Source organism: Ambystoma mexicanum, chromosome 6p (assembly GCF_040938575.1).
Source record: "Ambystoma mexicanum isolate Mex_15411 chromosome 6p, UKY_AmexF1_1, whole genome shotgun sequence".
In the NCBI taxonomy this organism is placed as follows: Eukaryota; Metazoa; Chordata; class Amphibia; order Caudata; family Ambystomatidae; genus Ambystoma; species Ambystoma mexicanum.
Window position 1 is genome coordinate 304,284,703 of NC_090935.1, and position 23,525 is coordinate 304,308,227.

The following is a 23,525-nucleotide window of genomic DNA, read 5'->3' on the forward strand; positions in this document are numbered from 1 at the left end:
AATTTCTCCATCAGATCATTTATTAATTGCAACTCAAAATTTGTTGTGTACAGTATAACATGCGTGTGTGGACTGCATTATATGGGAAGCACTATCAGACCGCTTAAAGTCAGGATTAGAGAGCATCTATCAACCATTGCCAATCAAGGAGTCAAATATCCATTAGCCAAACTTTGGCAAAATGTCCACCATAGGAGGATAAGAAGGACATTAAGTGTGTGGGGATGACCAAGGTAAATCTACCACCTAGAGGTACCAACTGCGAAATTAGGCTTAGACAGTTGGGAGCCAGACCAATTTGCCAGTATAGGACGGTGGACAGTGGCCTCAATACGGACCACAAATTTTCATTTATTCTATTAATTATATGCTAACTGACCCAACCCTTGATCGGTTGCTGAATAATAACTACATGCTATGTATCAAAATGAGCTATGAATCTTGCACTCCTGTACACAGCCAAAGAATTGTTGAGACCCACCCTATAGGTATTCATGTGCATTATGCACTTATAACTTGCATTTTACTAAGTTGACTTGACCAGGTCACTTTGTGACGTTGGTAATACTGCATGTCATTTAAATTGTTAATTACTATCTGAAGTTGGGGTTCCAGTGCCCATCTGCATTCGTGCAATTTGATTACATGCCTTAAATATAGCCAAACATGGTGTAGGAATGAGTTTACTGCAGTTGGGGGACAATGTGTCGCATGTAATTTGTCTAACTGATGATTACCAAACTAATACATGCAGCTAATACGTGTACTGAACATGTGCCAGTATGGTCGGTACTTTGGGGTCCATTGAATGTGTGGACATATGGAATGCGCAAGTGGAACAGATGCGTGAACCTCCAATTTTAGGTACAATTTAACTAACCAATGTGAACCTATGATTTAAGGTACATTTCAACTAACCAACATGATATGCACCAATATCAGCGCTACATATTGACTGCTTTACATTTCTCTGTTGAGCAATTGGTGCTCTGAATCGAATCGGACCGGTCACTCACTGCATGTATGCTTTTACAATCATAATTCATCCGCTTTAGTTGTGGATCATTAATGATGAAACTAACGGCAAATAGGGCCGATAGGGGCATTTCCCCTCACTCAAGATGGCGGACGGAGTCAAGGGTGCATCGTTCGAGATAGTAACGGTCCATAACCTTGTGAAAGAGCATATACAGGCACAAATCGACGCCACGGCTTCCTTGACAACACGGAAGCAAGCCGAAAGGCCGGGTAAGATTTGCTGGTTGTTTAGATACGGTCCCCAGTGGCATTCGTATTAGCCCAGGTATTATCTTTTGCTAACCGGCAACTCTTTGAGTGTCTAAATTTGCGATCTCTTATTTCTTTTCTCCTTAGCGCCACATTGTTATGTACACCACGCAGAAGCCATGTACTTAAACGCAACTATATATTTACCAATATAATCTGCAAAGATTATATAGGTAAATGCGTGGTACGTTATTGTATTATTTACTGAGTGTCTGGCCATAGACAGTTCATGTCCAAGGGCTTGTACAATTTATGTGCAAGATGGTAATCATTAGGTTTTCTCCATGCCGATAGGCTTAATTATTGGTTATCTTTTTACAGAACTGTCAAACACCATACCCTTGAGTCAAACAGCCAATTGGTAAGCACCAAAAACATTCGGTTAATTTAGGGGATTGGAACTCTTACAATTAGGTCTTTTTAACAAATGGCTTGGTAACCCCTACCATTATTATTATCTTGTAGAGCAGATACGGTACAGAAGAGCCCTTAAGGTACAGTACCCAACAGGTTTATTTGGTCAGAGGTGTGCGACACACTACCCCATTTGCCGTATAAATCACTCCTACACACCATCATATGTTACTAATTTAGTTTTCTCTCTTTTGTGTATGTATGTCTTGTGTTTCAATTCACATTTTTTTAATGAGATTTATGTATTTGCATATATCATTAATGAATTCATGCATTTCTTTTTGTTAATATGGTAATTGTATATTTCATCCTTTGTGTCTGTTCTTGGGTTGTCTTGCCTGTATTTTTGGATATATTGATTGCAACTACTACTTGACTATTCTGTGCAATTAATTTGTGACTCAATTAATCAGCCTAAGAGGAAGAGCACGGCTCGAAACACGTGTTAGGCTGATGTTCAATTCAATAAATCAGTGTCATCTCATTTGTTCCCTATCTACTGGTCAACCGCTATAAAATTGAGTGCCTTGGTACAATTTGGGGGTTTATTGGGAACAACCATTGATTTCTCTCAGAAAAACATTTGAATGACCATGAGCAGGGGCCAACTTCAACTGATGAAGGGAAAGATTGCTTCCTGTTACACAAGCCACCTGTCGTTATTCACAGTGATTGTTTGATATTTGATAGCACCATATGCCCAAGTGATGTAGAGGAATATGCAAGCAAGTAAGAGTTTAAATTGTTTATTCTTTTCAGGGAGTACATGGGTGACTTGATTTCAATATGCAAGTGTTAACCATATGACTTTTCAAGTTTATTTTCTATCAGAGCTGTAAGAAGTCAGCCATAGCAAAACCGAATGTGAGCTAGTGCAGCTAATTCTGAGTAGGTCAAATTGTGTCATGTTAATGGAATGTCTTTGAAAGCATTATTTCCACAAATATGGTGCTGTTATTAGCTGATTGAGCCTAATTGTACACGGCCTCTTTTAACTTAACCCAGCTCAGCTGCAATTTAGTATACTATAACTGTAGTGCATTGGCAGATGGTCAGTTGAGTCGCTTGTATCCAGCAAAGAGGACCCGACCCCCCCCTTGGCTACTAATTTCAATTACTTGGTTTGATGCATTAGTTGGCTTTTTCATCCATTTTCTGCAATGCTGACCTCCATGTAGTACTGGTACTCTAAGCACGGTTTAGATTTCATTCACAATTGTGTTACTACATTTTTTTTTTGATAACAGAGTTTACGGTTGCCAGTTTTGAAACCTTGTGTAGAAATGTTGGTGGATGACCACGTTTGACTGCTTAGTATCAATATTTTCATGGGAAATGGCAATCAAACCAAAGTTGATGTCTATAGTGGAGAATGTATGTCCCTATAGATCATGGTTGTTCAATGCCAGGCCTCGAGAGCTGGAATCCCGACGGGTTTACAGGACGTATATAGTATGGTTCAGACTGCAGGGAATGTTTGAAAGAGCATATAACCCATCATACGCTTACCCTCTTCTTTACACCACCACTCAACTAGAACACAGAGATACTATGACACCATTCAGTATAACTGTTCTCATACCAACATCTGCCGCACATCCCCCATCATTCTAAGTAAACACTGCTGGTTACACACCCCCCAGCCAGACGTTCTCCTCAGGCCTAACGCAGCCACATTCTGTCTGGATAAATCCTGCCTGAACGAACACATACTCCTGATCTCTCAACCACCACACCTACTGCTAAGAAGGAGCTTTTACACAAATACCGCACCAGCTGCACACATATCCGGTGCTCACACGCACCTTTGACTCTCTCTACTCTCTCTACTGATCCGAACTTCGGATCCCAAGGGCGTTCAACCTACCAGCGCCTTCAGACCATACCAATGGTATATAAGGCGATATATAAATGCAAAATAACATAACATATCCTTTATTGATATTTTGTGAACATTTGCATACATTTAGAATCATTGTATGCACATTACTCTTATGGCCCGTCCCCTTTCCTCCATACTGTATGGGCGTACCTTCCAAGGGATGGGAGACAGAACCTTTTTCACCAGAAAAAACCATCTTCCCCTTTAAATTTAGAGGCGTGCATGGGTGAGGCCCAGCTAGCATGCGCTGCCCAGACTCCGCCCTTTGGTGCCACACCTCAGTCCCCTTTTTCGCGTCGACTTGAACGGGCTGAATTTGCCAGCGCTCCTGGGTTTGGCTTTGGCCATGTAATTTCACGTGCGGATACTTCTTTGTCTTCTTTTTTGTCTTTTTGTCAATCAGGTACTCGGTCCTTGGGCGTCACACTCCTCCCCGGCGCATGTCATCTTCTACAGGGTTCAGCAGGTGTCCAGGAGGCTCTTCCCAACTTCAGACCCCCACGCCCTCTGCCTACGTTGCCTTGGCCCAGACCACGGTTGGCAAGCTTGTTTCAGCGTGTGACTTGCTGTCCTCAAAAGCGCTGAAGAACAGACTAGCCAGGTGGAGGGAGCTCTTCCAGAAGTCGCCTCCAGAGGACCTCAAGAACTTCATGAAACATCGGACTAGGCCCAAGGTAGGGCCGATATTCTCCATCGCACCCCGCAAAGCTCCTTCCCAGGGACTCTCCTGCGCGATAGGGACTGGTCAGGTCCTTCTACCAGCACGTGCACTGAGGCTGCTGCAGCTACCGGCCTCCAGGCCGAGGGATCCTCTGATCCTCCCGGTGACAGTGGGGGACCGGAAGTTTTTTACCAGGTCTTCTCCCAAGGGGCCCCGCCCTAATACCAGCAATATGTCCGATGGGGCGCCTCAACGCAGCTCTACTGACCCCCGGGTTGATGGTGTCACACCTACCGGTACTAGGCCCGAGGAGCAGGGTAGGCCTCGTGATCCACACGCAAGAGTCTTGGACGAGGCTGGGCCCATCGGGCTGAGCAACACGTTGCAGGTATGTGGCAGGCAGCTCGACAAAATGGGTGCCCCGCCAGACAGAGGCACCTGTCCAACGCCATTCCAGGAATTCGGCGAAGAACGAGTGTCAAGGTGGGACTGGCCTCAACTAGGTACGAGGCCTACAGTCTACACATCTTTTACGCAGGGCAGCTTTCCTTTTACGTCCATATGGACAAGGTATGCAGCAGCTCCCCGCTACCCCATTATCACCCCCTCCCACCTCCTCGACCAGTGAAGAAGTCCTCTTCGAGATGTTCCTCGGCCTCATGAAGTCACCTCGGATGAGGGCCATCATCGGGGAAGCCCTTCTCACAATTCTAGCCGCACAACAGACGATTTCCTCGGCGCCCCAGGTGACTCCTCAGGCGGTACCATACCAGCCTGCGCCGCCTCCTCAGTCTCTAGCTGTGGCCTCTGTACCCCAACCTCCGCCACCAACTACTACTCCTCCTGACACGCCATCCTCAGCCAGGGCCTTCCCCGAACATCTTGCTGGGCTGGCAGAGTATCTGGGCCTGCCCCAGCCTGAGGTCCTCACGCGACGCCCCTCTGTCAAAACGGGGATTCCTATGCAAACTGATATAGTCTCCCTGGCCAAGAAGGGCTGGCTCAAGCCCCACTCAGCCCAGCCGGTCAATCAACGTCTGGATGCCAAGTACAGGCAGATGTAGGGGGATACATCCTTGCTCTCGCCCCATCCTCAGCCGCACTCCACGTGATCGCTGCAGCATCACTGTACTCCAAGCCTCAGTCCTCCGCCTCCTCCTCTGCGGTGCTGCTAGGCAAGGAGGAGATGATCTTGGAGGCGTATGGCAAGAAACTCTATTCCAACGCATCCTTGCATCTTCGTCAGGCCAACGCAGATGCCTTGCTGGCCGCCGCCAACCAAAGATTATGGCGGGAAATTGCGGACTTCTTTCCGGAACTCCCTGCCCAGAGCCAAACGCCTTTTAAGGCGGGGCTGGCCGAGGCTAAGCTGGTGGCGCACAATCTCATGGAATCCACAGTGGGTCATATTGACCCTCTGGCTGTGCCATCTGCATTGCCACGAACATGAGAAGGACAGCCTGGCTCCACGCAACAAAATTCAACCGGGTCATCCAGGAACGCATATTAGATCTACCGTTCGAGGGGGAGGGGAGGACCTTTTCCACTCCTCCATGGACGAAGAGTTGGAAAAAAAGAAAAACGGCCCATAAATGGCCAAGTCTCTGTCCATCCTTACAAAGACCATGCTGAAATCGTACACCCAATCTCGGCAAGCGGCGCTCCGAGAGGGGTCTACGTACGGAGGGTTCTGTGGATTCCAGGAACGTAGATCCAGGCAGCCGGACCCCTCGCCGTTTCAAAACCGGCGCAAGCAACAAAAAGGGTGGGGGGGGAATGTAAGGGCTTTTTTCAGTCCCCCTCCTCTGCGACAGCCTCCGAGGGGAAGAAGGCATGACCTGCCCCTTCAGGTCCACGTGTCTCCGGTGGAGGGCAGGATTGCCCTCCATGCACAGTTCTGGTGCCAGAATTTCGCAGAACTCTGGATCCTCTCTGTGGTTTCTACGGGGTACCGCCTCCCTGTCTCAGCCTCTTCTCCCTCCTCCCCTCCACTCCCACAGGTTGAAACAACTCTTTTGGCGGAGATCCGGTCGCTCCTAGAGAACCAGGCAGTGGAGGAAGTCCCAGCCTCCCAGCAAGGCTTTGGCTTTTACTCCAGGATTTTCGCCACTCAGAAGAAGGACCAAGTGGGCCGGAGTTGTGCTAGACCTTTCCACCCTCAACCTCTCCTTAACCCTGCAAAAGTTAAAGATGGTTACGCCAGCTTCTATAGTGGAGATATTGGAAAAGAGACTGGATGTGCTCCGTGGTCCTGAAACACGCGTACCTACACGTCCTGATTTGGTAGCCCCATCGCTCTTTTCTCCGGTTCAGGATCATGGACTATCATTTTCAGTACAAGGTCCTTCCGTTTGGCCTCTCTGCCACCAAGGTCTTCACCAGACTCATGAATGCAGTGGCAGCCCTCCTCAGAGCGCAGGGCCTCCACATTTACCCATACCTCGACGACTGGCTCGTCAGGGCTATATCTCCGGAAGCGATTCACCACTCTTCCCATGCCCTTAGGAACACTTTGCACGATCTGTCGCAGCTGCAACCCACTCAGACTGACTTTTTTGGGCCTTATCTGGGACACTGGCTCCCAGAAGGTATTTCCTTCGGAGGACAAGATCTCGGCTATCAAGAGGACGACCACCCACTTCCTCAGCAGAGAAGTGACCTCGGCATGGTGGTACCAACATCTCCTTCGTTTAATGGCAGCGGTCCTATTAGCCTGCACACAAGACTATGGATGAGGAGGATTCAGCTGCACTTGGCAGCCTCATGGAACCAGGAGCGGGGCTCTCAATCCGAGCTGGTCAACTTTACTCCATCCCTCCCACAGGACCTAACTTTGTGGTCCAGAGACTACAACCTACGGATGGGCAAGCCCTTCCGTCCGCCCACTCCGCAGGCCACCGTCACCATGGATTCCTCGCTCAAGGGCTGGGTAGCCACCCTGAACGATCTCTCGGTCCACAGCACCTGGACTCGACAGGAGCAGGAATACCTCATCAATTGGCTAGAGCTGAACGCCATCTGGCTGGCGCTCAGGGCCTTCCTACCACTTCTCAGAGGCAAGGATGTCCTCATCCAGATGGACAACTCGACCGACATGTATTACGTCAACAAGCAGGGAGGCACCAGATCCCCTCCTCTGTGCAGACTGGCGGTCAGCATGTGGGATTGGGCCCCGGAAAACGACATTTACCTCACGGCAGTCGACCTGGAAGCGGACAGGCTGAACAGAATGGGAGTGGATAATTATGAGTGGCAGCTAAACAACCTCGTTACTCAGGAGATCTTCGACAGGTGGGGTCACCCCCAGGTGGATCTCTTTGCCACCTGGGACAACAAGAAGTGACCCCAGTTCGCATCCTGGCAAGGTCAGGGCCCTGGCTCTCTGGGAGACGCATTTCACCTCCAGTGGACCTACGCCTTCCTGCCCACGCCTCTGATTCACAGGGTCATTTGCAATATCAAGGAGTCTTGCCAACTCCGCATCATTCTAATAGCTCCATATTGGCAAGCCAGGCCATGGTTTTCGGAGCTCATCAGTCTCTCAGAAGTGCCCCTGATTCACCTCCCGACGGGCCCAGCACATCTTCTGGTGCGGCAGGGTCATCTACCCGGCACCAGGGAAACTAGCCCTCACAGTGCGGTACCTGAGCAGGTAACGCAGTACATGAGCAGGTAACGCTCCGACACCTCAGCCTCTCACAGGCCAAGGAGCAAGGCTACCAGGGCCCAGTACAAAAACAAATGGACCAGATTCTGCCACTGGGCAGACGCCAAGGGAATCGACCCCCTGGCTTGCACCTTGGACGACATGCTCTCCTTCTCGGCGCACCTCGCTCACTCAGGCGTGCAGGTGGACACCTGCCGCACATATCTCGCAGTCACAGGAACTTACAGGAACTCGGAGGAGGGCATCTTCTTCTCCTCTAATCCCATCGTCAAGAAACATCTGACGGAGCTTGCAAGGCTCTACCCGCCCATCAAGAAACCGCACCCGGTGTGGGACCTTAACATAATTTTGGGTGCCCTGGCACATAATCCATTCAAGCCACTGGCGTCCGTGGACATCAGGCTAGTCACCATCAGGACGGCTTTACTAGTCGGCCTCACCTCGACTCGTGGAGTCCGTGAAATCTAGGCGCTGGTCGCCTCAGAACCACATACTACCTTTCACAAGGACAAAGTAGTCCTGTGGACTCACCCGGCATTTCTGCCCAAGGTTCCATTTACTTTTTGAGGAAATGGTCCTTCCTACGTTTTTTCTCGATCCCAAGGACAAAGCACATAGAGTGCTGCACTGCCTGGTGTCAGGCGTGCCCTGAAATTCTACTTGGACAGGACCAAGGGATTGCGCAAATCAGACGCCCTTTTTGTCACTTTCGGGGGCTCAAGACCAGGCTATCAGGCCTCTAAGGCTTCCATATCCCACTGGATGGTCTCTGCCATCAAATAAGCGTATGAGGGCCAACACAAGCCGCTCCCCGCTCCCGGCCAACATGCATGCCCACGCAGTCAAGGCCAAGGCAATGGCCATCACATTCCAACGCCATGTTCCTTGGCAAGTCATAAGCAGGGCGGCCACGTGGGCCTCTACCTCGGCATTCTGCAAGCATTACTGTTTGGATGCCGGCTCTAGATCTGATGCGGCTTTCCGACAGGTGGTTCTCAGGAACCTATTTGCTTAAGGAGGGTCTCCTCTCCACCCTGGGGCCACAATCCGTTATCGCCCATACAATATGGAGGAAAGGGGACGGGATGTAAGAGTAATTATAAGTTACTCACCGTAGTGACTAACGTACTCTTAGTCCATAGTCCCCTTTTCTCCATACGTCCCACCAACCTCCCCCCTAATAATACTGGTGTCATTAGGCAATGTTACATTTATTGTCGACGCGTCAATGGGGACTGAGGAGTGGCGCCGGAGAGCGGAGTCAGGGCAGCGCATGCTCCCTGGGCCGCACCCCTGCATGCCTTGAAATTTAAAAGGGAAGAAGGTTTTTTCTGGTGAAAAAGGTTCTGCCTCCCGTCCCTTGGAAGGGACACCCATACAGTATGGAGGAAAGGGAACTTTGGACTAAGAGTACGTTAGTCCCTACGGTGAGTAACTTATAATTTCTGATGCATATTTTCTTTTTCCATAAAACATTTTATTTCTTTTACAACGTATATACATTGACATTACACAACGCACACACCAAAACTAGACAAGACATGGATCCAAAGCATTCTAAAAGCAATTTGTAGCCCCCACAGCATACATATTCGTCTAATTTCGATTGTTAACATCGTGTTGTACACTTATTGTGTGTCTGCCCATTTCTGCCAAATTTTCCTGGCCTTCCTGGGACACCCTCTGGCAGTATTAATACGCTGTTCCATCAGCATGCAAATGTCCACATTCGTAACCCATTGATCAAATTGCGCAGTCACACTGGATCCCCAGAGTTTGGCTGTACTGCGTTTGATTAGTCCTGTGGTTGTGGAGATAAATAATTTCTCGAAGCATGTTGCCTCCTCATCTCCCTCCATCCCCAACAGCATCAACCTTGGGTCTCTAGATAGGGTGCGGCCAAGGATTGCAGAAAGTTTATCACAGCATCGTTGCCAGTATTCATGTATCTGGGGGCAGTCCCACAGTATGTGAAAGAAGGTACCCTCCCCTTGTGAACAACGGTAACAGTTGTGGTGAGTGGCCCTGTTCCAACAATAAAGCGCAACTCGTGGATAATATACCCTGTGTAGGATTTTCAATTGAATCAATCTGAGTCTAGCTGATATTGTAGTTTCCCTCGGGGACATCAACACCGACACAGTCCTCTGGTAGTATTGGACCAACATCACCCTCCCATTTGAGTTCCAAGTTGTAAGGTTCAGGTGTAGCGAAGGACGATAGAGTGCTGTACATAACAGAGGTAACCTTGCTAGCTATGTGGTCGAGCACTATATTCCGTTCTATTGGTGTGCATTCCGGCATATTGGATAGCAAGGGGAGGTGTGCGTGGATTGCATGCATCAGCTGTAGGTAGCGTTAGTGTTCTGTATTTGGAAGACCGAATCAGGCAGCTAGGCTTTCAAAGGTTATCTTCCTGTCTGTAATTACATCACCAATTCTGGCTTTTCCTCTTGACACCCACCCAGTCCATGTTGGTAGTTTATACAGTTCAGACAGACCACTGTTCCCCCATTGTGCCTGCACCGGAGTAAACTCCCCGGTCCAGCCAATGTGTTTGTGGGAGTAGTACCAGACTGCTGTGATATGCGTCGTCCTTGTGCGCGGATGTGGTGGTTTGTGCTTCTGGTATAGAAACTCTAGCAGGGTCATACCCTGCATCGCCGCAACCTCTGCGCGGATATGGGTTAAGCTCTTTGTTCCCATGTAGCATGTCTTTAATCACTGCCATTTGCCCAGCCCAGTAGTAGGTTTGCAAGTGCAGCAACCCGATACCACCTTCCCAGAGCGAGCGTTGGAGTGTTTGTAGTGCTATCCATGCGTACCCCCGTCCCCACAGTGATGTACTAAGGATGCTTTCGATTTTATGAAATTCTAGAGCCGGTATATTGGGACGGGGTGTTCTGCAGGATATATAGAAAATGTGGCAGGGCTATCATTTTGAAGAGCGCAGCTCTACCCAGGAGCGTTAACGGGATTAGTATCCAGTGTCGAAAGTCCCTAGTAAATCTCTCTGTGGTCGGGTGTAGGTTCTTCATTATATATTGCGAGAGGTCTGCCGTAATTTGGATTCCTAGGTAGCGGAATTGTTCCATTTCAATGCGGTATGAGCAGTCTACCAGGATACATTGTCCCGCATCCTTAACTGGGAATAGGATACATTTTGACCAGGTTACCCTCAGTCCACTAAAGGCCCGGTGTTGTTCCAGTAATCTCATGACCACTGGGCAAAAGTGGAACGGGTCTCCGAGGTACACCAGGTCGTCGTCGGCATACAAGGAGACCTTATCTTACATGTGTTCCTGTCAGCAGAAACCCCTCCACGATAGAGCGTTTCTTAGTAGTATTGCCAAGGGATTATCTCATGAATATTAAGGGCTATACTGAGAATCAGACATGTTTTTTGGCCCTCGAGACTTGTAGTTGGACAACCCTGTTATAGAGCTACATGTATCTATTGTCAAAGTGATGCTACCTTTTAAATTCTCATTGGTAGGTCCCAACCTGTAAATGTTGTTTGTTTTCATTTTGTTTGGAATGGTGAAAGCTCATATTTGATGAATTATCATCAGTTGATAACGCAAATCTGAGGATTGTGAAACCGAATGTTCAATCCTGCATTTCTTGCATGAGGCTGTAGGCAGTTCATACCTGGTTATCTGAATTTTCCCTATTGAGACGCGTTAATGCCGAATGTTCCCTTAGGTCTCGGGGACAGTAAAGGTATGGCGTTTTCATTTTCATGCCTCGTTACACAATTGGCTGGGTGGGTTTCACATGTTGGTGGCAGACATTGGGCCTTATTCTAACCTTGCCAGTCCGGAAACAGTGCTGGTAACCTTACCGGTACCATTGTTTCCAGACCGGAAAAGTATAAATCACCGGGCAGGTTCCCTCCCGCCTGGCAAGTCTGACCTGCCAGGCGGATCGGCACCCGCACACAGTTTCACATAGGCACTAGCACGTTATTACCGGTGCCAGTGTTTTCCGTGGTCCCCACTCCCATAGAGTCCTATTGCACTCTATGGGAATGGAGAACATTTTACCGACAAGTCAGGTGCCGGTAACTGTTTGCGGGTCTGGTGGCAACCTGCCGGTTTTACTGGCACGGTCACCACCAGAACCGCTATGAGGCCCATTGTCTTACTCTAGTAGGGAAGTACATCATTTGTTTCTACCAGAAACACCTGTGTGAATCTAGTACATAGTCAGCAATCCGACATTGCTCCTACTGAGTAAGTGGTGTACATATTGTATCCTTAATATACCATACCTGGTGCTTCAGGGAGTGAGGGCTACAGCTGACAAAACCAAATACGACCGGTTAGTGAATGGTGCCGAGATTTGCAGTCAGAATTGCTGTCTGTTACTATGGTCACCCGAATATTTGGGTGGCCACTGACTGTTCAATTACTGCAACCTTGTGACTGGGAGCCGTTTACTCCCTTTGCACACAAGTCTGTTTAACCCAGCTTTCTCCATCTAAACTTTCCCTAATTCATAGAATTATTTGGGAATAAATCCTAAAGGCCAGAAGAAACTCCCAAACTGAAGAGGAATTATGAGGAAAGTCTGATGGCTCTTGTATGCTTTCAAAAGCTAGTTGCTATGGTGAATCCCTGATCGTTCTCTGCATTTATCTGATTTCTGTTGCTCAGTGAAACGTACCTTTACCTGTTGCGATTGAGTGTCAACAACTCTGTCGACTCTGTGCCGATCCAACATGGAGTCAGAAGCACGCAACACCACGGGGGCCTTACCTTTCTGTACCTTTAGCCTGAGGTTGTTATGCCACACAGTGAACTAAGGCTATTCGTGGAAAATTAGCCTAAATCATTTTGCCCTCTAGAAACCTTGAATTATGTGGTCACTGTGCTTCCCTCTAGGATGAATACTCTAGCACACATGCAAAGAGGCTCAAGCAGAGTCTGTCACTTGCAGTTACAAAGCATAATCCAGGGTTATACCAACAACAGTGCCATGCCCAGTGCCCTTTCCTATCCTGGAACACAAATGTTTGATATTTGTTGAAATCTGTTGCCATTGCTGTAGTGCCTGCACTGCTCTGAGAATATCCACATCTGTGTCACTCACCACTGTATCCATCACCGAGGTGCTGCCATACTGGAAAGGACTGCATCGTTCCCCGGCACAGAGGAATACTAGTCTGTGAATCTGACGCAACCCATCTTCAGGAAACCAAACTTCACAGGGTTAGCTGACTACCACAATCTAGTCTGAGTGAGCATGTTTGTCATTATCAAGTAGCCTACACTAGCCCCTCAGAACACCAACCTCATGGAAAGTGAATAAAGAATGCTCAGACTTTCCGAATCTGCATTACTTGTAACCTGCACCAACGTCTTTCACCTTTGACGAGTTATAAAGTATATTTTCAGAATGTCAGTCTGGATGTAACATTTATTCAGTGGTGTAGTTTTATCCTGCATTCTTGGCATACCTGCTCTCCACTCTTACAAAGCTCCGGTGTGATAATCAAAGCCATGAGATTATCTCTGATGTTGAAAGACTGATTTTAGTTTTTAATTTTCAAAACATTGGGGTGGGAAATAGGAAAGCGAAAACAAATTAAATCAACATAGCTGAATATGGATTTTAGGCTTGAGCTTTGCGTGGTGCCCATGCCTTCCGTCCATGCCCTCCTGGAGCAGTCTCATGTTTTATGTTCTCTTTTTTGTAAAATCAAGCATCTGAGGGTGGCACTCATTTGAGTCCTACAAGATACAAGGGATCCTTAGCAAGTCTCTCCCCAAAGACAGAAGGTCCTCTTTTTTCCATATGGTTTCAGGTGTATCAAAATGAAGTTTCTGGAATCCAACATGTGTCTTAGTCTTCCATACAAGAAGGGGGAAATACACTAAGATGTCCTTGTACTCATCTCAGCGTCACCCTGTCTCTTGCGTTTTTCTCATGTTTTGCATAACAGAAGTCTGCCTCTTCTAGTGAATTTGTACCTCTGGATCTTGATGACCTTGTTGCTTCTGTCTCTGGACTTCTACCAGAATTGATGAGGATGGGGCTTGAACCACAGTCAGCCACTGGGGGGTGGATGCTTGTTTGGAGGTATTGAGGGATGCCTCTCTGTACCATGCATGTTTACCCCTCTCCGGGATCTGCACTGAGATCCTACCTTTCTACTCCCTGACATTTCTCCTTTTTGCCCTTTTGCAAGCCTGTACTTTAGGGACATTATGTATCTACTGGGGTGTTGGCACTCTTCTAATGGCTACCACCATGTACTTCTGCATCCACCCAACATTCCCACACACACCAGTAGCGTGTAGGGTATGTTTCCCCCCTCTTACCGCCAGTTGCCTTTTCACTTTGGTCTCCTTAACTCTCCACTCATTCTCCTTTATGCACCCTTTCTGTGGTTTCTCAGCTCCTTTGGCCCCCACCACCTTCTTTGATCTAGTTCCCTCCTTTCACTACTCATTTGATAATCGTTCTCCTCATCATCTTATTTTCTCAAACTGCTTCAACTTTCCCAGTCTCCTGGCTACTCCAGCCTTCACCAAACTCACACCTTCTCCAAACCTTCACACCCTTACCCTATTGTGCCCCTCTTATGTTCACTCCTAGCTTTTTAGCATTGGCCAGGCTCTGTCTGCAAGTGTGCAAGGTTCGGTACACAACTATGGGATTGGCTGAATTGCGACATGCATTAGAACACTGGTGCCTCTAATGGAGAAGTGCAAGCTTTGCACCAGACTTAGTCTGTAAGTAGCAACCAACATTTTTGTTTATCCTTCATACACATTTAATGTTCCCTTGGCAGTGGCTTATCTAGTGAGTAGGGATTCTTTATTGGGTTGGTTACTCTGCTCTGTTGCTTGGGGAAACAATGTTGTGCAGACCTGGGTTACAGTGCACGTAGAATATTTCAGCGTTATGCTCTCTTTAAGGGCCAGATATTCTTATGCTGCACAAATGATGATATCCTGCCCTCTCAACCAAGTGTTGGTTGGTAGAGGGAACAGTGACCAGGGGATCCTCCCACCCAGTCCCTGCACCCGAAGGGGGTGGGGGTCACTTTGCACTCTTGGCCCCTCCCCAAAACCCAAGGGACAGGCAGGAGACATCCACACTCCTGCCAAGAGGTGGTCTTGATTTCTTGAACGCAGCTACCTATAAGCGAGCCAATGGAAGCATAAGGAAATCACGCTTACATACTTTTAGTTTGCACACAATCCTGAATGCAGGAATTGAAGTATCCTCTTTAACGTGGATCAGATGAATTATAGAGCTACTTCTCGTCAATGTTCCTATCTTTAAACATATAAATGAGCTTTCTGATTCTCAGTCTGGCATGCAGAAATCTCGAGTTAACTATTGTCTTCTTTTCCAGCAGAGAGAGCCTTCTTCGCGGCTTAGGTCCTGTAGTGTTACAGATGGAATAGGAGACGTGTCGCTTTTATCATTGGTAAGTCTCAGTCAAAGTTCTTGTTTGTTATGCGTAATGTTTGTTTACTTTTTTGTAATTGATATTAACTGCAAGGGCATGCAAGTGCACGCCACATTCAATGAAAGAAAGTCAAGTGAGTACTAGCCCAGGTAGTATTAGATGATAACGTAAACAGCAGGGCATGTACTTTCTTTTGGCTTCATTCTATTGTGTTAATAGCTAATATTAATGTTTTAGTTTCCTGAATAACTCAGCCAGTTGGTATGTACATATGATTTTCAGTTTCTGAATACTCTAAGATACTGTTTTGTCTGTAGGAAAGAATAATCTGAGAGAATGTATGTTGAGGGCAACCTACTACACAGTAGTCATATAGGTTGTATTGTAGTTGTATAGGTAGTGCTAGCCGTTAATGGTTACTTTTGTCATCATTGATCTAGCCCTCAAAAATAAACACCCAGCCTGGCCACTGAGATGAGTGCCCCATTGTTTTCAAGATATTTTATTCATTACCTCTTTGGGGGGGATGCCTCAGCCTGCAACCCCTCATTGCCCCAAAAGCTGCAAAATTAGTCTTACCATAAGGTATCTTTGCATTATGACCTTTCAGTGGTTAATTGCAGCCTTTCTAGAATATACTTTGGGAAGCACATGAACAAAATGCATTTACCCATTCACACAGTTATTTTTTTGGGGACTGGGTCTTTTTTACAATCACTGTGAAGACGTGAATTATTTTCCAGTATTCACAAGAAGACATCATTGCTGGTAATTATGCACTTTAACCAACTGTTAGCCTCAAATTGCTTTGAATAATCAGATGACACTGTCCAATTTAATCAGTCTCTTTTCTTCAATCACTCCTCAACCCGTGCATGGTTAAGATCTGTTGCTAGGAATGCATTGCAAAGAACAGAACCTTGCGGGCATAAGAAGCAAAAATGTAAAAAGCCCTCATAAAACCATATCTGCAGTTTAAATGTTCTGTTAGAAGTATGTCGCCAAAATCACATAATGGTGTTACAGGATCATGATGGTTACCAGTTATGAATGTATTATGTTACATGTAAGAGACATTCTAGAGTTTGTGTAATGATCCATCAGTGGATTGCCACTGGTTATCGGTCAATGCGAATTTGTTCTTGAAACCCAACCGTGAGATCTTATCTAACCTTTCAATTGTCATTAATTGTAACGGCATGTTTCGATTCTCAGCACTTGGCAGCCACAACCCTCAATTCTGACACAGCCACAACCAGTTTGTTAGTATGACCTTTTAATAACAAAACCTAAGTCCTCCAGATTAGAGCTAGCAGGGATTCTGCATTAGTTGTCCTAGTTCACCCACATCTGACAATATGTTCAGAGAAGCTGAAGTGGTCCTCCCTTTACAGACCTGTTCATGAACATACTCCTGCGTCCCGTCCCCTTTCCTCCATACATTATTGGCGTCCCTCGCTGGGGACGGGAGAAAGAAACTTTTTTCACCAGAAAAAACCTTCTTCACCTTTAAATGCAGAGGTACACAGGGGTGCGGCCCTGGGAGCATACGCTCCCCTTCACTCCACCCACCGGTGCCACACCGCAGTCCTCTTTTCCACGTCGACTGGAACGGACCGCTTTCACCAGCGCTTCTGGGTTTGGCTTCGGCCTTGTAATTCCATGCGCTCTTCCCTGGATACTGCCTTTCTGTCTTTTGTATTCTAATCTTTAATCAGGTACTCAGTTCTCTGGCGCCACGCTCCTCTCCAGCGCATTTGGATGTCCTTGGGCTTCAGCAGGTGTCCAGCCTACGAGGGGCTCTTCCCCACGTCAGACCCCCACGGTCTGTGCCTCCACTGCCTTGGCCCGAGCACAGCTGGGAAGGCTGCACCACGTGTGACACGCTTACACCGAGATCTCTGAAAAACAGGTTAGCTCAGTGGAAGGGAGCTCTTCAAGAAGTTGTCTCCAGAGGACTTGAAGAACTTTGTCAGACATAAGACGAAGCCCAAGGTAGGGCCACTTTTTTTCCATCACACCCCGCAAGGGCAACTCCTTTCCTCGGAAATCTCAGAGAGGGCGGGTCCGTTCAGGTTCTCACACCGGCACAGGTACAGAGGCTCATTCAGCTACCGGCCGCCAGGCCGAGGGGTTGCTAGATCCTTCCGGAGACAGTGCTGATGGAATGCAAGGTTCTTTTACTGGGTGTCCACCCAAGGGGCTATGCCCTACTACCGGACAAATGTCTGAGGGGGCGCTTGTACGCAACGCTGAACTACTGGCGACTCAGCCGACGGCACCACGCCTACCAAGCCGCGTCATGAGGTGCAGGGTAGGCCCCAAGCTCCACTGCCAAGAGTGCAGGAGGAGGCCGGTCCCAGAGAGTCATGTACCATGACCCAGGCACGTGGCATGCAGCTCGACAAAATGGCTGCTGCGCCAGACAAGATGGCGATCATCCAAAACCATCCCCGTTCGGGGAGTAGGTAGGAGATAGTGTCCAGGTGGGACTGGTCTTCACCAGGTAGGTGGCCTACAGCTTATCCTTCACCGTCACAGGTCAGATATCCCCCGCGACCAGCAAGGCAGAGTACACACAGGCCTTGGAAAAGAAAAGTTCCCTAATTTGGGAACTCGCGTCCCCTGCACATATCATATTCGCAATAATAAAGCACAACTATCTAGGAAAAGTGAATTTTCTAATTTGAGGTTCTTCATAGGTAATTTAAAGAGTTTTTGATCATCCAATATTATATAGTTTTCAATCAGTTGTGATTTCCCAAAAATTCACTTCCATGTCATTTGTCTTCAGTTAGAATCTTTTTATTGCACAATGCATTTCGAGATTTAATATCTCTTCTTCAGGGGCTATTCTTTCTATAAACAATATATTACAAAAACAATGTAATTAGTAATTTTTTCAAAAGTTTGTATAATATATTAGTGTATTATTTTTGTCTAACATTACAGAAAAAAAGATTTTGAGAAATCTTTTTTCAAAGCCTGACAGTATGTCAAGTTACCTTGAACTTGTTTATAATTCTTATTGATTAAGATTGTGTTTATTCAATGGATACTTAATTATCCAATTATGCTCATCCAAATTGTTATCCAATAATTGGGAATCCAAATTTGTTAAACTCAAATATGATCATTATATTTTATTGTCTTCTCTAGGTGAATTAAATTCACATAATTCTTAATTGTCTTCAAGGTAACTTGGGATCTTTTAGCTGTATCTGATCCCGTGGACAATAGTCTTTATCATAGTGTAATCCCCAAATTTCTAAGAGAAAACCGTCCATGTTTATTAATTATCAACAATAGAGTACTTTCAAAAAGATTAATGGAATTCTGACCTTTTTTTTATGTAAAACGTGGATAGAATCCGATCTTATCTTTAGAAGCTGCAATCGTGTGTCCTTTATTATTCTTTGTTTTTCTTCAATTTCCCTTTGGGGCCTTGGGACTTGCCTAAATAAATAATAGATACATATCGTTTTCTACTATTTACCAGGTGTAATATTCTATGTATAGAATGTATTCTTTCGTGAATTCACTACTTACTGATGAAGTCCAGGAACTGGCCCAATCATTATCTTCTATAAAGACAGATATTGAAGAGGTCAGTGAACAACTATCCATACTCAAATCTTCAGCTTATCTAACAAAAGATTCATGATGATACCAATCAGAAATTGGATTCTTAGAAGAAGGATATAGAACAGCGAAAAATCTGAAAATACAGAAGGGACACACTTGATTGCGCATGAGATATCATCTACACATGGCAAGACTTCTATCAAAACATAAGACCAACAACCTATAATCCAGCCACCAAAGAAATCCAGTGATGAAAGCAGTGATATAGCAAGTGGTGAAGGAGATAACTTCAACAAAGATAATAGGAACATACCGACGACAGGAGCAATACCAAAAATTAGAATACCTCCCACTCAACCTAGTATCTCAACTTTACCCACATTGGAACAACCGCCTTTTTTAGAAAATAGCCGTCCCGAAGATTGAAAAAGAAAACAAAGGCCCAGACAGAAATAAACAATTCCATCATTATAAATATCTCAAGCAAACCCCTTTCGACACCCCAAATGGGGACACTGAGTCTGGGATTATATTTTATTCCAACTAATAACACTACTTGTTTCGAAGAAGAGATCAAGCTGTTCAAACTCATTCGCAAGATGGAATTAAGTCTTTTTTGAAAATCTACCGGGCATTCAACATAAAACAAAGGAAATACCATTTAGAAATGAAAGGGAAGAGCACCTTTCACCCTCGGGTCAATCATCCGGTCATTGACCTATTCAAGTGGAAGACAACTAAAGAATTAAGACAGTTAAACTACAACACAAGAAGTACTTACAACATCAACTGAGACGTATCAAAGAATTAGCAGAAGACCGGAGTATAGTTATGAAACTGCCAGACAAGGGAGGAGCCCTTGTCATAATGGACACTACTTTTTACACTGACAAATGTATGCAACTTCTAATGGACCAACAAACTGCATCAAGACCCTATACTACAAATCAAGGAATTGGTTGAAAACAGTCAAAAAGGCATGGGACTTAGAATGCATAACTGAACGTACAATGGATTTTCTTATAAATAAGACTCCAATAACACCAGTTTTCTACGCATTACCAAAAATTCATACAAATCTGACCAATCCACCATTCCGACCAGTAGTAGCTGGACTGAGAGCGTATTTCAGCCATTAGCCAAAGCAATGGTATGGTTGCTAATTACTCAGGAAAATTGTACAATACAGAAAGCCTTCACCATTGAACTACTGCATATCATCTCATACAACAATTACTTCAGATTTAATGACAAATTCAAGTTATAAATATCAGGCACCTCAATGGGCTCATCAGCAGCACCAGCATAAGCTAACACTTTCATGTATTATTTTGAAAAAAAAACTTTGTGCTCAACAACCAGTAATAGACCCCTAAACTCACATTTTTTAAAAGGTTTATAGACAATATGAATCTAAGTGATTTGGCCGCGGCAGAAACTACCGCGGCAGAAACGTTTGCATGAGAAAGGTGCAAACTACCAAATGTTTGCACCTTTCTCATGCGAACACACATACATGCTCACACCCATAACACCCCCCCCCCCCCCACCCACACCCTCAGCACACCCCCATCCACACCCCCAACATAAACAAACCTCACTTACCTTCATCTTCATGCTGGGTTCCTGCAGCGCCAGTTCCCTTTCACTTCCGTGATCGGGAACTGGCGCCAGAGGGTCCTTTTCTTTTCTTTTTTTTTTATTTTTCAACGGAAGGCTGCGGGTGTGTCCCCCGCAACCCCCGCTCACTATACCATGAAGTCTAGTGAGCGGGGCAATGCGGAGGACACCCCTGCAGCCCGTGGTTTTTTGCTTTTTTTTTTTTTTTTTTACAATGCTAGCACCAAACGTTTGAACCTTTGGTGTTCGAACCTTTGGTGGTAACATATTTATAGATTTTGGTCATTGCAACCATTTTTTGTCAGTAAAATCGACCTATACCGACGATATCTTTGGAATCTGGGAAGCATCACCAAAAGAGCTTGAATTATTTTACAACTATCTGAATGGATGTAATGAACGGATACAATTCACCCTAGAAGTGAGCACACCATCTATACACTTCCTAGATGTTATGATCAAACACACAGGAACTGAACTTTCAACCACCATATACAGAAAACCGACTGTTGTAAATAACAGCTTGCATTAGCGAAGCTACCACCCGAGTCACCTGAAAGAGAATCTAACTTTCAGCCATCCACTGAGATTGAAGAGAATGACATCCGATACTGAAAACTTACAAAGAGAATACGAATACACAAGAGCAAAATTCATGTAAAAAGGTTTCCTGAAGCAATCATGGATAAGGCAAGAAAACAAACGGACTCATTAAAAAGAGAAGACCTGCTTAAGTACATCAAGAAGAAAGAAAATACAAGACTAATGCACTCTTTAAAATTTTCATCCCAAAGTTTTCAAATCAAGAAAATCATTATGAAAAATTGGGATCTCATTAATGAGGATCCAACTTCACATTGTTTATTCCCTGAACTACCAATGCTAGCATATAAAAGAGGCAGAACCTTTAGGGACTCACTAATAAAAGCAGAAAGACCCAAGATTAGGCCACAAACAGTATTGAAAAAACGTAAGAACAGAAATTTTGCATGTTTGAATTGCCAACATTGCTCAAATCTACAGAGAGGAGGCAACATCTCAAATGCTCTCCCAGAGAGAACTATACTGGATACATAAATTGGACTGTATGGCCCCACTAGGACTGAACGAAGAATTACTTGGGACCATATCTTTGATCAATGATCTAAGTATTAGGATACATTGAGAACTGGAGAAAAGGAGAAAAACAACGACCAATGCATCAATTGAATGTGAACGATAAATGTAAAAGCGATGACGATAGCCTAGGAAGTTGAACACCCACTTGCCTAACAAACTGGAAATGGAGGACTGAGATGAAGTTCACCACCCATTGTAAACAAACTTGATTTAACCTCACAATAATGATGGTAGAATTGCACTCTGAAGAGGCAGTCTGTGTTGATAACAAATATGGGACTATTTTCAGTTTTAGGGAACCATACATGGTGGGATATGCACTTGTGAGAATGGACCAACGAACTGGATTTAATGTTACAAACAATAATGGTTAAATGTATACTCTGAAGAGGTAACCTAAAGTGGTAATACTAAATAACAAAGACAATGTTAAATAGCTAGAGTGAAAAGTGGATGCAAGAGAATAGCATTAAGTCACATAGAAACAGTTGCGTTACATTGTTTTAATTTGCTGAAATCGAAGTATGAGACCATTTCCGCTTTGTGTGAAAAATATATGGTAGAATGTGCACTCATGTGAGACAGTCTTGTCACAAAACTGTTTTGAATTTGATTTTAAAAAATGTAATTAAGGGTAATGTTTTCAGCCATGGATCGGGCCAATCTAAGCCTCAAAATATACATAACTAGATTTAGATAACTAGGCACCCTGAATAGGTCCATTCGACGATTAAGAATAACGTAAAACGAGCTTCAACGCTGCAGCAACCGTATATCAAAATGATTGTCATCCCCATGGTTTTTTAGCCATACCTGCTATTTTCGGATTGTTAAAATATCCATTAGTTAATACTCGTTACAACTAACAGATTAATATGTCCACAACATGATCATCTAAGGGTATTATTTCTTAGCACATTATTGTGATTATTTATCTTATTTATCTAATTTCATCATAAAAAAACGGCACATTTTGATGTAATGAACATTCTTGCACAACAGAATTTTTTTTAGCAACTTTACATTGTATTCATTCAGACTACAAGCAAGTTTTACAATAGGGAATCAGTTCTATCTTCCCCACCTATATCATCACTGAATGACATTCAGTGTTTACTTTGGTGACGTCATGACGATGTTACGACGTGAATATATTAAGCAGTCATTTGGAGGCTGCTATTACAGACACAACCCGACATGCTATTTCTTCTTGATACACCGGTTCCTGCCACAGGTAAAGACTATTCTAAAGAATTGACACTATCTCTATGCAGAAATACCTTGTTAGACCTGTTAGACCACAAGGTTTACCCCTATGACTAATTAGAGTATTACACTCCATTACAGAATGCTGTTGTAACGCTGTAAATGCTGCACATACTGATACTCGGTGAAAAAATCACCAGAATCATCCATCTAATCCTATATCCCATATGATTCAACAAATTAAGGTAATTTCTTGACATGCTGGAATTAAACTGCACCTTCTAAAAATATATATATATTCCTGATATACCTTGTAGAAGTATTTCTACAGATAATACCTTATAGACTATAATTGTGTCATCTACAGACATTGAAGGTCCAACATGGCGTAAGATGAGGAATGAGACATCAAACTGAGAACAGAATCATGTACTAAGGATTATATTTATTTCATAAAAAACCTTCAGTGAGGCGTATTAGGACTCTGAATTCATCAGTAAGTAGTGAATTTATGAAAGAATACATTCTGTACAAAGAATGTCAACATTGGTAAATAGTAGAACACGGTAATTGTCTATTTATTTAGGCAAGTCACAAGGCCCCAAAACAGAAATTGAACAAAACCATAAAGAATAATAAAGAACAAATGATTGCCGCT

At 44.9% G+C, this 23,525-nt stretch overlaps 1 protein-coding gene across 13 annotated transcripts in view; it reads left to right on the plus strand.

Moving 5' to 3' along the window:
- NEDD4L (NEDD4 like E3 ubiquitin protein ligase) overlaps nucleotides 1-23,525 on the plus strand; it is a 2,900,454-nt gene that overhangs the window by 1,690,836 nt on the left and 1,186,093 nt on the right. For 12 of the 13 annotated variants that reach the window (XM_069627054.1, XM_069627053.1, XM_069627056.1 and 9 more), the window contains one exon: nucleotides 15,281-15,355. In XM_069627054.1, the coding sequence (XP_069483155.1) occupies nucleotides 15,281-15,355 (75 nt within the window). The remainder of the gene's footprint in view (nucleotides 1-15,280; nucleotides 15,356-23,525) is intronic. The other variant, XM_069627045.1, reaches the window with a different exon arrangement.